The sequence below is a fragment of the Gymnogyps californianus genome, chromosome 4 (genome assembly GCF_018139145.2).
Source record: "Gymnogyps californianus isolate 813 chromosome 4, ASM1813914v2, whole genome shotgun sequence".
NCBI classification, from domain to species: Eukaryota; Metazoa; Chordata; class Aves; order Accipitriformes; family Cathartidae; genus Gymnogyps; species Gymnogyps californianus.
The window spans coordinates 67,207,898-67,221,331 of record NC_059474.1 but is presented as its reverse complement, the minus strand read 5'-3'; the positions used below and the strand labels follow the sequence as shown (position 1 = coordinate 67,221,331).

The window sequence follows — 13,434 nt, the reverse complement described above, 5'->3', positions numbered from 1 at the left end:
TTATTAAATCCAAACTACTATAGATACCTTGAGGGGGGAGGGGTTACCCTACACAGGATTTTGTTTTTTCTCAAAGCTATTTGCAATTCAATATATGAATAATACTTTCTTCTGTTTGCATCACAGCAAAGTGTAGAAGGGAGCACAGCATAGGATACCTTCCACCACACCTTTAAAAACAAAAACACTAACGCAGCTCTTAAACTACATTAAGAAGTTTTCTGTGAGAATAAAGAAAAGTGAAGTCTTTTTGTCCAGACAAATCAGTATGACAATTACATGGCAGTCATTAAAGTAAAACAGGAAGTAATCACAGTTTGTGAGAATACAAATAGATCCCCCTCAGGGCCATGCAAGTTGCTCCAATCTGAATATATACATTCCAGGCATATTAAACAGAGGCATAGCACGGCCTGGCTGCAATCTCCACTTCACGCAGCTGTCCGTCTACTGCAGCGTAATCCCAGCTGCCAATCTGAAAGAAACCAGTTAGTCAGAGCAGACACAACCAACAGAAACAAATGTCACTCAATAATGTTCAGAGGCACTGGGTTCATGGATAATTTCAAACAGTATCTCTGTCTGGAGCACTGATGTGCTCATTCAAAACACCTAAATCTTTAGCTACTGGAAAGAAGCAGATAAAAAAACTAGAACTAGAAAAACAGGTCTGGCAGTACTTCAAAGAGACTGACAAAATAAAAAGGGAAAAGAGTCTAAAAAGAAAGTTAAGATGAATTTAAAGACCTGCAAATAAAACTGGATTCAGTACAAGCAAAATCCTAAGTAGCTCTGGGGCTAGTTTTTAAACATATAACAGTCTCCATTTTATTTGAGCACCACAACCAAAATTACCTCATGTCTCTCTTTGCTGTGACAACTGAAGATTTCAAGACAGCAACTCATTCCTTTCATTTAAAATCAATAATTATCACATAGAAAGGAGCGGCATTGCCATGTGCAATACCTTGAAACTTCATCAATTTCTGGCATTATTTATTCACTCCTCTAAATAGCTAAACATAATCTTTAAAACTTGCTACCTTTACACAGTCTACTTGCTACTTAGCTGACTCCAAATTTTCTGTTATAAAACTTTTTCCTCTGGGAAAAAGCAATCTGTTCCAATCTGTTAGCATTTAACGGAATTTCTTCAACTTTGATGCCATCTCTATTTATTAAATAAAAAAGCTTCATTAAAATAAAACATTTCAATCTGAAGGAGGTGAGTATACTGATGTAAAAATCCAGCATTTAGTGGTATTTAAACTGTCTTGCGTGATCATCTTTCAGAATCTGGAACAACTGTGAAAAAGAAACAAATAACTCATTTTGCTAAGCTAAGAAATATATTTATTTAAACTAACTCATAACTACTACCTGCAAGATCAAACTCGCTATTTTCAAAGTACGGGTACAATATTATTTCAGAGTCTTCTACTGCAATGAATGAACTTTTTGTTATCATTCAGTAAAATGTAACATTTAACTGAGACTTGATTTTTGGACATTGCTTGAGGAAAAGCACCTTCGGCACGACCACAAGCTTTCTCACTCAAGAAGCAGCTATTGTTCAAATATAACTAATAACTAATATAATACAGTTTGGTAAGTAGATACCACACCACATCTGCAGACACAGTGGGAACACTGATGAGCTAGACACCCTAGGCTGCAATGAGCAAATACAATGAAAACACTCCAAACAAAAATTTTTAGTTTTCCAATTACTGTGAAAGTCAATACAGATATTGTTTGGACTGCATAAAGAGCCTGCAAATAATCGAAGCATGCTGATGACACAAAAAACGACGAAATTTTTGTAGCCTGCTGACTTCCATGTTTGATTCAAGGCTAAATGACTTAGTGTTTGATAACTGTGGCTATTATACACTAGTATATCTCATCCTTTCCACATATGGAAGAGAAAAAAAAAGTTAAAAAATAGAAATACTTTCTATTTTAAAAAGTTATTTTTGAAGGATTGCGAACATCACTTTTTTCCATCCCTTGTTTACCTTTTGATTACTCTTTCTTATTTAATGCTGGCCAACAAATATGTCAGCTATCTAAGACTGACCAGCCAGGCACAAATGAAAACGTAAAGAGCCCAGGGGGTCTCAAGGCCTCTCTGGCTCTGATAGATCCACAAGACAGGTCAAGCAAGAAGAGGTGAGGGAACTGACCGTGCTGAAAATTTCTATCCTTTGAATTTCAATCAGGGGCTGAGAAAAAAAAGCACTCGGAGCTGAAGAACTAACTTACATGAGTTACCTCCTTCCAAAAACCTTTACTACTTCCAGCCAGAGCAGTTGTTTGATTCTTATTTTTTCCTTATACATCAGGCATCTCAGTCCTACTTTAATTAACTCTAAAATATCACTCTTTTTCCTGCTGGATAGAGAAGCAGAAGCACCAGATAAAATTAGAATCTATTCTGTAATGAAGGACAAAAGAGAACATCCAGGTCAAATATTTTTCTGGATTGAAATCTAGCTGAATACTTTTATGTCTGTTTCTAAGCACTGTAGTAAATACGTAAGTTAAGACAAAGGGCAATAAAACCCCATTCGTCATGTCAAACTCTGGGCTGAATGGAATCAAAGAAGCGCCACACCTCCCAGCTATCACAGTAAACACTTGCTTATGCTCTTTTTGCCTGTTTACTCCAACACCACAGAAAGGTCACAGTGTGAGCTGAGATGTGAGAATTAATAGGTAGATGACACAAACTGGTGGCAGGAATGGTGCTCCTGTTATTTTAATGCTCCTTTTACCAGAAGAAAATACTTTGTCTTTTCGTGGGAGAGTCCCGATGCCCAGACAAGCTGACTTCATGCAGTAGTGGTACCTGCCCACCCACAACAGCATCGGAGGCCTTGTCTTCGCTGTGCAATTCTGCTCTGCATACCTTCACAGGAAAAGACCAGGGCACGGGTTTGATTGCAGTTGACAGGTCCACCTCTCCTTAGCCATGAAATCAATATGCTTCCTTTAAATATTTTCTTCTTAATTCTGGTTCCATAAAATGGTATTTTAATAAAGATTTGCCATTAAAACTACACCAATTCTTAACATTTATTTGGCTTTTCACACTGCTCCTGTGCTGTACAACGTCAAGCGTGCCATCTGTGCAACACACTTCTGGCCAGAGATGATTCAAAGATTGTTTCTACAGTACTTCGAATTTTGCTTGCATGAATTCGTTACTTACTGAATTCACCACATCTAAATTTACTGCTCTGTGACAGTATTTTATAATCACTTTATCCTACTTTTTAAAACTCATCGCAGCCACAACAAAGACTGTTGCCCAACCTGCTAAAAACAGACTGATCGTTTTCCCAACTATTTAGTAAATGTTAACTATGCTATAAATACAAATTGTGTTTATACTTTGTGAAAGATTCACTGTTGTCAGACTTCTCCAGCTGAGTTAGAGCTGAAATATGCTATTAACTCCCACCATGAACACAGCTAAAAGAGAGGCCAAAAATGCTTTCTGTGGGATAAGATATCAGATCTGCTACTGCTGTCATGAAACTGAGGTCATGTAAACTAAACATCCTTGTAACTTTTTTTGGAAAGCACAGAAGTCTCTCAAACTGTAAATATTTAAAAATAAAATTAGACTCATAAGAGATAGGTTTAAGATGCATAAAACTTACCCAAAGATATTCATCTCGGGCAACATTTAAAAGCTATTATCCATAAAATAATTTATCCCATATGCCTTAAAACTGAAAATAAAAGAATTATTTCCTCTCTTCATATAATCAGAAGTGGCACATTCAAATAACATACCAAATGCTATGTCCAAGCTGATTCTTCAGAGTTTTTGAAACTCCTCAGTTCATATGGAAATAAAATATCAACAGTAGAAAGAAAGGTGCCGATAGAATGGAGAAAGCTGTGCTTCCTAATGTTAAACAGACTACCTTCATGTAACAAAAAGGCACCTTCTCTTCAAAGGAAGAAGTATAAAACAACTGAATCATCTAAGGCTAAAAGCAAATAACTTCATGAAAGTATGTGGGGTACTAACTGGATGGGACTTATTCTCATCTTTTCTGAATTATTATTGCTAATTTAAAAATTATCAGTCTTCTCTAATTGCTGCCAACAAAGATCATATCAGATGATATTTTAAAAATTATTTAAAGAATATGGTTAGGTGCTTTTTGATAAGCATGGTACAAAATGTAGTATGCTTCCTGAGGTTCAGGGGGTCCTGTAGTAAATCAATGATGTATTCTCCAAGTAATATTTTTCCTTCCCACTGTTAACTTCATCTCTTTCCTTTATGCTTATCCAGTGTTTATGCTAGCTACATAGCGGTATCAGTGGAGAAACAGACTTTTGATTAGGAACTCCGAGCGCAGCCCAGATTCACGATCATCCTTTGTTACACTATGCCAGAGAGAAGAGGAATTTCTATTCTTCTGACCAAGACACTAGTGCAATACCCACAAATCAGTCCAAGATACAAATTATTTTCTATGGATTGTGCTTCACCTCCTAAGCAGTTGCTTGTCTGAATGGCTTAGATCTAATTCTACTTCTTTTTTTTTTTTTTTTTTCCTCCATTCTTGGACAGCTATTGCAAAAAGAGAGCAGAATTTGTGATAAGAAGGTGCTGTGAATTCTCTCCAGAACGGTTGGATGACATTTATCTGTGCTGCTGCAACTCCTTGCCTCTTCCATACAGGCAACAAAAAAGCCCTTCCATGGCAGATCTTGTCATTGGGAGTTCCACAGATCAAAATGTGGTGTTCAAGAACAAGTCAACAGAAGGTAGTCATACAGCATGCTTCTGCTGGCAAATATCGTATTTTCTACTGGAAAGAGATGTGATATTTACTGCTTGTCAGCTGAGCAGCAACTTCCCTCTGCAGTTGTAACCTCCTTCCGAAAGATACACAAGTACTAGGATCAGAGTCAATGACAACGCTGCTAAAATGGCTCGAGGAAAAAAGAAGAGGATGAAGGAGCGGTATCTGCAGGGACGAGTAGTGCACAGATATGCCAGCAGATATACTGGATCTCTTTCCTTGCTTCTCCTGGTTGCAGTTCCCTTCCCCCACTGGCTGCGACTCAAACCCTTCTCTCTTGATCTACTCCCCTCCCCCTGAGATTTGCCTTTGAATTATGCAAGCTTTGCACTCTCCAGGGTTTATCTGCCAAAAGGTAGCATGTGGCCCATGGTTTGCATTTTAGTTTAAAATTTTCTATTATAGCAGTCAGATCCTTTCAAAATACTTTACTTCCTTTATTCCCATAGGCAGAAAGAATGGCAGGAAAAAATTGTTCACAGCAGTATGAGAGGATGTAAAAGTTCTACATTTTCAGTTTAAAAAAAAAAGAAAGGTGGAATATGGTTTTAATCAAGTCGTTTTCCTTCCTAGACGAGTGCTTCCTTCTTGTAATATATATAACCTGACTGCCTATAAAAACAAAGGTGCCAGTTGGAGCCATTTAGGAGACCTAAGGAAATTCTGCATTAACCTAAACTCCTCCACTCCTCAGTTCCTTCCACTATTATTCTGTGTGTGGCCTCTCCTGATGAGTTAGGTCACCAGTATCCATACATATATCTGTGAAGATACTTCAGAAACACATGCATCATAGGCTTCTCATTACTGATGTGGTCCAGGCTTAGCATAGACCATCTATGTGGAGAAATTGCCATGGTTTAAGCATATGCTATTATTTCCATATGATACCTAAAAGCCTCAGTAACTTGCAACTCTCAGAGTATACAGAAGCTTCTCCTTGTTTTAGGTTTGCAAATAAAAATATATTTTCTACTACAACTGTCAAGATTTAAAGAGCCAAACCCTGAACCTTATCAAGAGGAGAAAACCAAAAGCATCCTTTTTGAAACCCAGAAATCCAGAGTAAAATTTCTGTCTAATAGTTGCCTCATAAACAGATACTAAATCTGAGGTGTCGTGCCTGCCTAAAAATACCGTTAATTGTCCAGATCAGAAACTCATTTGGCCTCTAACCAGGAATTTGGTAGAGAAAAGAAGTAATATTTTCTGGCAAGCTGACTGAAGGAGAAAAATAAATGCTGATTGAAGCTGCTCGGCAGTACAGAATGTTAGCACAGGTCCTCAGGGAGATGGATTAGTAAGCAGGAAGAAGGTGAGGCTGTCAAAGGTGCATGATAAATTCATTTAGCACATAGATATAGAATGATTATGCACATAGATATACACACAAACAGATTTTTTATTACTTTCATCCCTACTCATAAGTAAAAACAGAATAACTCACCATTGGTGATGATAGTCATTAAATCTCCGCACTGTCAATATCATATCAGAGCTGATCATATGTACCATTTCAAATTGCATATGCACATTTACATAATACAAAAATACGCTTTACAAAATACATGTAAATAGCAAGGGATACCTAACTAAACAGGAATCTTTTTACTGTTTTACCGACCTGCTTAAAAATACTAAATAAAAATATTCCATTGGACCAATCTTCAAGTAACCCAGAATGAAAGTGCTACAAGATACCATTCATTCTGCTGCCTGCATTCATCAGCATGTATTTTTGACACCATCAGTAGCGTTTCGAAATTCTGCTGCTGCTAAGCTACTCCATTATTATGAACTCAACAACACTGCTACTCTCCCTCTCCTGTTTTCATTTTTGTATGCCACTCAGTTCAGGCAGCATAGAACAACTCAAAAATAAGAAATATTGTAGTGAAGTACAGTAAAAACATGATAAATTCAAAAGATTCGGTAACAAAATATATTAATATATTTCTAGAAGTACAAAGTGAATGCCTCTCTAACTGAGATGATCCACACTTCCAGACAGATTTGTAACTTCCCTGGTCTTAAATGACTTTTTTTCAGGCTACAACACAAGTAGAACAGATCACAGTTAAACTGATAATAGAACTGTTCTAGAAAAATTAAAAACTACATAAAAATTGTGTGTGGCAGACCACTATTTTGATTAGTATTACTTCAATTATTAGTTTCATAAATGATAGTTCAATGACGGTTCATTTAATACCAAAATCAAGAACAAATTACACACAATACCCAGTCTATTTTTCGGCTCACACTTAAACCTAGCACTTCAAGAGTCTAATAAATACTCTTACAAGGTAAGAATATTTGCTTGTCAGTGTACAGTGGACAAACATTAACAATGAAATGAAAACATGGCAGGGTGAACATCTAGTACCCTTGGGTCTCAAAACCAGATGATGACATTTTTTTCTTAGAAGCCAAGTGTTCCAGTATCTCTTTTCTTAGCACAATTAAATGTATTTACGTGCAACATCTATATTTTAGCTCAAAGTGGACCAAGATGCAGTCTGCAGACTGACGGTGACCCAGGCAATGACGACATCCAGCCATCACTCTCGGCACTTAAGCCAGTCCTTGTGTACCCCTACATGCCCTGCATAACCCCCAAACCTTTCCACTGCACCCACAAGCCAGTTACAACCCACAGTGTTGCTATGATGTGACTTTCTCTACAGAGGCTGTTAAGGTGCCCCAAACAGTCAGATGGCCAGTATGTACAGAGAAAATAGTATTATTTAAAACAATAATTGCTTACTTCTCAGACCTTCTTTCAATAAGCAATAAGTAACAAATACTTCAATTAGGATTAGCCTAGAATTCTACAGTGAACCTCAAACCTAATATTTGTAAGCAGAAATGTCTTCATTCTTGTTTTCATTCAGTTCACACATATATTCCCTGTTGGTACACATCTGGCTACCCTTTTAAATAAAATTGTTGATAGCATTCATATTACTTTGTTCTCAGGGACTCAGAATATTTTATAACAGTTACATTTATTCTATAATTAATATACTTGCAGCTATACTTGGTACCAATGTATTGCCTGAACAGAGGATGTAAAACCGATCAAAAATCTGTTTTAATCACCCACCCCACCCTGCCCCCCCCTTTTTTTTTTTTTAAACAGCTGTTTAGATGGAGGAGGGAGGAGTCTTTAAGCCCACAATATCGTAAGGGATACTTTAGCAAATAGATTTTTCTGACTGGTGCTGAGTCTGAGTGAGACTCCTGATCTTTCCCACGTTTAAATATTTACTTTTGCATATGAAAAATACAGGGTAAGTTATTATTAATTTGATAGCAAGCCAAATAAAAATAATGGAAGCTACAAAACTATGGTTTTTGATGTGTACTACATATGCAGGATTGCATTAAAAGAGAATTGTTAAAACTGTAAAAGTAAATTCAAAAGTGCAAGCCAAATCAAGGTTGCTCACTGTCTTCTGCCATTAAGATCCAGTATTAGTGAACAAAATGACTGCCCTCAGCAACTGAAGCAATCTTTGAACATTTATTTTTATGTTGGCATCCAGTTTGTGCTGAATCCAGGTGCACAAAGTGTAAGAACAACTTGCATGCTTGTTCTCTTAATTTTGCATGCTATGACAACTGGTTCAGGCACCTTGCATTTGACTGGCCTGTAGCCAAACCACAAGAGAACACAAAGATTTGAACATTCGCTGGTAGCCTTGAACAACGTGGAGTCTTTACACTTTCAACACTGCAGCGGTTAACAAAGATTTTCCTTTCCTATATTTAAAGTACAAACTTACCTCTCTCAATATGGGATCCGTTATTGAACTTAAATTAACAGCTCCTTCATAAGTCAAATAGTAGAATACATTCAGGGACCTAACAGCCTCTGGCCCTTGCTGTTTGTAGCCGAAAATCAGATCAATCCACTGGTGAAGCTGGCAAGAAACAAACTCACTTTCTAATGCCTGTAAAAAAACCACACACAAAATACATAAACTTGAGTTTGCCAGACAGTCATCATTTAGTAGTAGTAGAAGCATTTTTTGAATAGCATACAAAATTATCTTAACAAGTCAAAATACAGAACTGATAACAGTATTTTAGACATTCTATCTAAAAAAAAGGTAGGCCCCATGATAGATGCCAGAGTCTCATGCCCTACTCTATTTCCCACTGACCAGAAGACCTTGCTTTTTAAACTATAATAGTGCGAATAAGAAAAAAAGCAGGAAGGGGAAAGCATTTATGCATTTATGGACAGCCGGGCTATGTTTTTATGAACTCTCAAGATGAAATTGTGCTTTTCTGTGCGATATGCATGGTGAATAACAACAGCATGATAAGCTGGTTCTGACAGACAGAGAAAAGATTGATAGACTTGGGGAAACTGAACTAACTAGGGATGTGAGGGTGCAAATTATTTAACATGCTGGAATATCAACTTGCTATTACTTTTATGCATTTCCTGTATATATCTCTTATATAAATCTATACAGAAACAGTACTATGCTGAATGATTAAGCCACTTTTCTGAAGATGTTATCCAGTTGCAACCCAATCCCCAAGACCAAAGCATCCAAACAATAATGAATCTCTCCATAATGGTATTAGATACAGCACAAATATATTAAAAGATAACTTAAAAATCATTGTCATCTAAAGAGTTAATTCATCTAGATTAAATCACTAGCAGGATTTGCTTTCTCTATTTTATACAGAGGATACAATACATTTCTTATTTGAACGAGCAAATGAAACAACGTAACAAAGTCTGATATTCTCTTCATCTAATGAAACGAATGGCATTTTCCTTGTAAAGGAAATTCCTAATTTTGAGCAGAGGAAGTTAAAATTAATCTGAAAACCAAGGAAATCACTCTGTAATTTGCACACAAAAATGATGGGTTTGTTTCATTAACCGATGCCTGAAAACAACATTTAAATTGACACATAAAACCAGCAATTGTCTTAATTTGTGTGGTGCGCTCCACACAAAAGCCCTAAATATGTTCAAATTAGAGCAAGCTGCTTGATTGTCACTGCAGTCTCATGTCATATTAATGCATGACAAACATTAAACCATACACTTAAATGGCAATTTATATCATTTAAATGTTTACTGCCACACCAGATCATCACTCATTTAAATGTGACTTTCTGACAGCTAATTTCAGTTAATTTTCCTCGATTCACTTAATTAGAACTTTCAATCAAGAAAAGACCTGTACATATCTTCAACATCATATCATTCTTTTTTTTATTATTATTTTTATTAGGATTCTCAGCTACTGAATTGCTGAAAGCATTCTTTAAAATGAATTATCACACAGTATAGTATCTCTTTGGATGATCATATGGAAATACCTTACAACATATATGCTTAGACAGGATTTTTTCTTTCTTACTTTTTTCTTTTTTTTTTTTTTAAATTAAAAAAACCCCAACATTTAGACACAGACACACAATTAAAGCTATAAAAAACCACAACCGGGCCAATTAAAAATTAATGATTTCAAAATTGTTTAATAAGATAAAACCAGTCAGGAGTCTCATGAGTGTCCATAATACTACAATGTGCAGCCATAAAATTCTACAGGGCTCAGCAAATGACAATGATAGGAATTAATTTTCTTGCTATCCTGCTAAAAACAATTTAACCCTAGAATATACTTACTGGTATCATTATAACTATTTAATGTCAGGAAAAATAGTGTTAAGAACTTGTGATTTTATATATATATGTATTTAGTATGTGCAGAGGTTGTTCATATTTTCCTTTTCTTCAAAAGCTAGCTTTGTAATGGGTCATACTACCCTCACAAAGCATTTGGTCATAAATAACTAAAGGAATATCACTCTGCAATCTCCTCAGATTAACAGATATATAAATCTGACTTTTTCTTAAAAAAGCAAAACTAAAACACACTCTTTGCCTTTTCATGGAATGGTTGGGAGCCATCCTGAATTTACCTCTCTTTCAAGTTTAAAATTATTTTACACTTGTAATTTATACAGATTCAAAAGTAGGTCATTTTCTTTTAATTTTTTTCCACATCAGGCCACTTTAAATCTTCTTTCTTATTTGCCAAATCACAAATAAAAGGGCTCAACGAAAAATTACTAGAGTCAGCATCAATACCCAGGACCCTGAAGGACAGACCAAACATAGCACACAAACTCAATGGCTAAATAAGCTTGCCTGTCATTTCAGGTTCACAGTTAAGCTCTTGGTTGGAGAGAAGTGCTTATGCTATGACACAATCGATGGAGGAACAATAGCTAACAGTCTGTATAATGATTAAAAAATAAAGTAGACTTTCAAGGAAAATAACACAATGTACCAGTACATGTGATGCACTTTATAGCCACACTGGTATATACTATTTAAGTATGGGTATTAAGTATTTAAGTATGGGTACTCCTTAAAAAAAACATCTGAGAAGTGAAAAAGTTCCAATTTGCATAACTATCCGGTTTTAAAAAGGAGTTTTTCTTTTAAAAAACGTTACTGCTGGCATTTACCTCTTGCAAAACTAAACCAAGGGTATCGAATGCTAAGCATTTAGGATTACTTAAGCATCTAGGACAGCCAGTGCTCATTAAGGCTCAAGTTAAATACGGCATGCAGCGATGGGATACTAACATCCTTCCCATGCTGCTCTTAAAGCAAACCAATCAATTGTTAGCGCTCCCACAGCAGACCAAGTACATCATTTACTGTGCGCTCTGAGGAAAATGTGCAAAACAAGAAAATCCTCTACGATGTCCAGCATAATACAGTAATATTCAATCCTATTGAGTTATTGTAAAATAAATCAGTGGCTAATGCCCAATTGTTAAAGGATCAAACAAGACCATGAAAAGACCGTCACGTGAAGCCACACACAAATTGTCAATTCTGTCCACAGGGACTCATATTAACTTTGACAAACTGTCTTGGGGCTGATATCTGTTTCTTTAATGAGATCTATTAGGCAGAGACTAAAACACTTGAGATATGCTAAAAAGTACAGTATACAGATGTCAAACACAAACACCTATTAGTAACTTTCATTTCTCCATTCCCAAGGTAGAAACGCTTCAGACACATCAACAAAGTGAAGCTTTGATCTTACAAGGAAATTTTAGTTTATTCATAAGTATTTTTCAAATGCACAATCTGATGTCACTAAATACGTGCAATCAAAACTACTTCTTCATGAACGACTCTGAAATTCATTATTTTATGTGCATCTTTTTCCGCCTTGTTTTCTGAAAGGAATGAACGGAGAATAATTTCCTGCTAGCAACCAAAGACTAATATCAGTCTAATACTGATACAAATGATTTGGTAAAACATGGTCAGAATGACAAAAACATAAAACCAGCAGGTTAGGAAAGATTCTTCCTTTTTCCAGTATAAATACTCTAACCATTTATTATGATATATTTTCCCAAACAATATTATACCCTTGGAATCATGATTTGTATCTTTAAAGTGACTACTATTGGCTTTTGCCTGCTACTTTTCTTTCTGGTTTAGATTATGTAATGACATATAGCATATGAAATGATGTCTATTAAAAACAAATATACACTGTGCTTGAGATTGGGATGTTCCAATGCTGAAATTAGATGAAAAGATTAACTGTATTTCTTTTCACCAGCATAGATATTTATTCATAATCAAGCTATTCAGAAATAGACCACAGACTTGCTTGCCTTATTCCTATTAAAGCAATCTTGAAGTGCAGCATAAAGCATGCATGTAACTCTTACTTGAAAGACAGAAAAGAAGTCCAACCTATACAAAATGTGTTTTATATCGTTAAAATGAAAGTAGAAACTTTGATGAGAAACCAAAACTGCTTCTCATACATGAATAATCTTTCCTATTCACTCAATTAAAAAAAAACCAAAAACCCTAGGAATATACCACATCGGCAAGTAAGAAATTACAAATCTCAAGTACAAATAATTGCCTATTACCTTTAATGGGCTAAATATTTTAATTCCTCTTTGAAGTATTCCTTTGAAGGAATTTCCTTTGAAACACTTAAAATAATTGAGTCTCTTTTTTTACATTCCATTTGAAAAATATTTATGTATGAACAGAAAAGCATGAATTAGGATTTCACACATTTTTAGCACAAACACAGTTTTGACGTGAAAAATACTCTTCTTGAACACAACAAAGCACCCACATAACTGCAGTATCAGGTAACTACTTTAAACTAAGTACGTATTCTGGCTTGGAAGTATGTGCGTGCACGTACATTTAAAAAAAAAACAAAACCAACAAAACCAAACAACTGGAATTATGTTTGCATGTGCAGGCTTTCAGACACAAGTTGGTAATGCTGCCTTAACATTGATATATGACCTTTGTAAGCTACAATGAAGAAGGCTGGTTTTTTCAGCCTAATTAGAACTGTTTCAAATTTTCCTGCTAAATATATGATAGAAAGTCCTTTCAACTTTTTTTTTTATTCTAGAGTTTCTTTCCATGTCAACCTTGTTCCAATCAAAATATGTTTTGAATTAAATTATTTTGATTCAATATGTGGATCACATTTCACTTCTAAGATTTAAAGTCCAAAAAGGAAAAGTTTAGGCTGCTCAAACAAAGCAA

At 35.5% G+C, this 13,434-nt stretch overlaps 1 protein-coding gene across 1 annotated transcript in view; it reads right to left on the bottom strand.

The window, feature by feature from the left end:
* Positions 1-13,434, bottom strand: part of LRBA (LPS responsive beige-like anchor protein) — a 432,278-nt gene that overhangs the window by 51,363 nt on the left and 367,481 nt on the right. Inside the window, exon 48 of the mRNA XM_050895295.1 lies at positions 8,621-8,788. Within this exon, the coding sequence (XP_050751252.1) occupies positions 8,621-8,788 (168 nt within the window). The remainder of the gene's footprint in view (positions 1-8,620; positions 8,789-13,434) is intronic.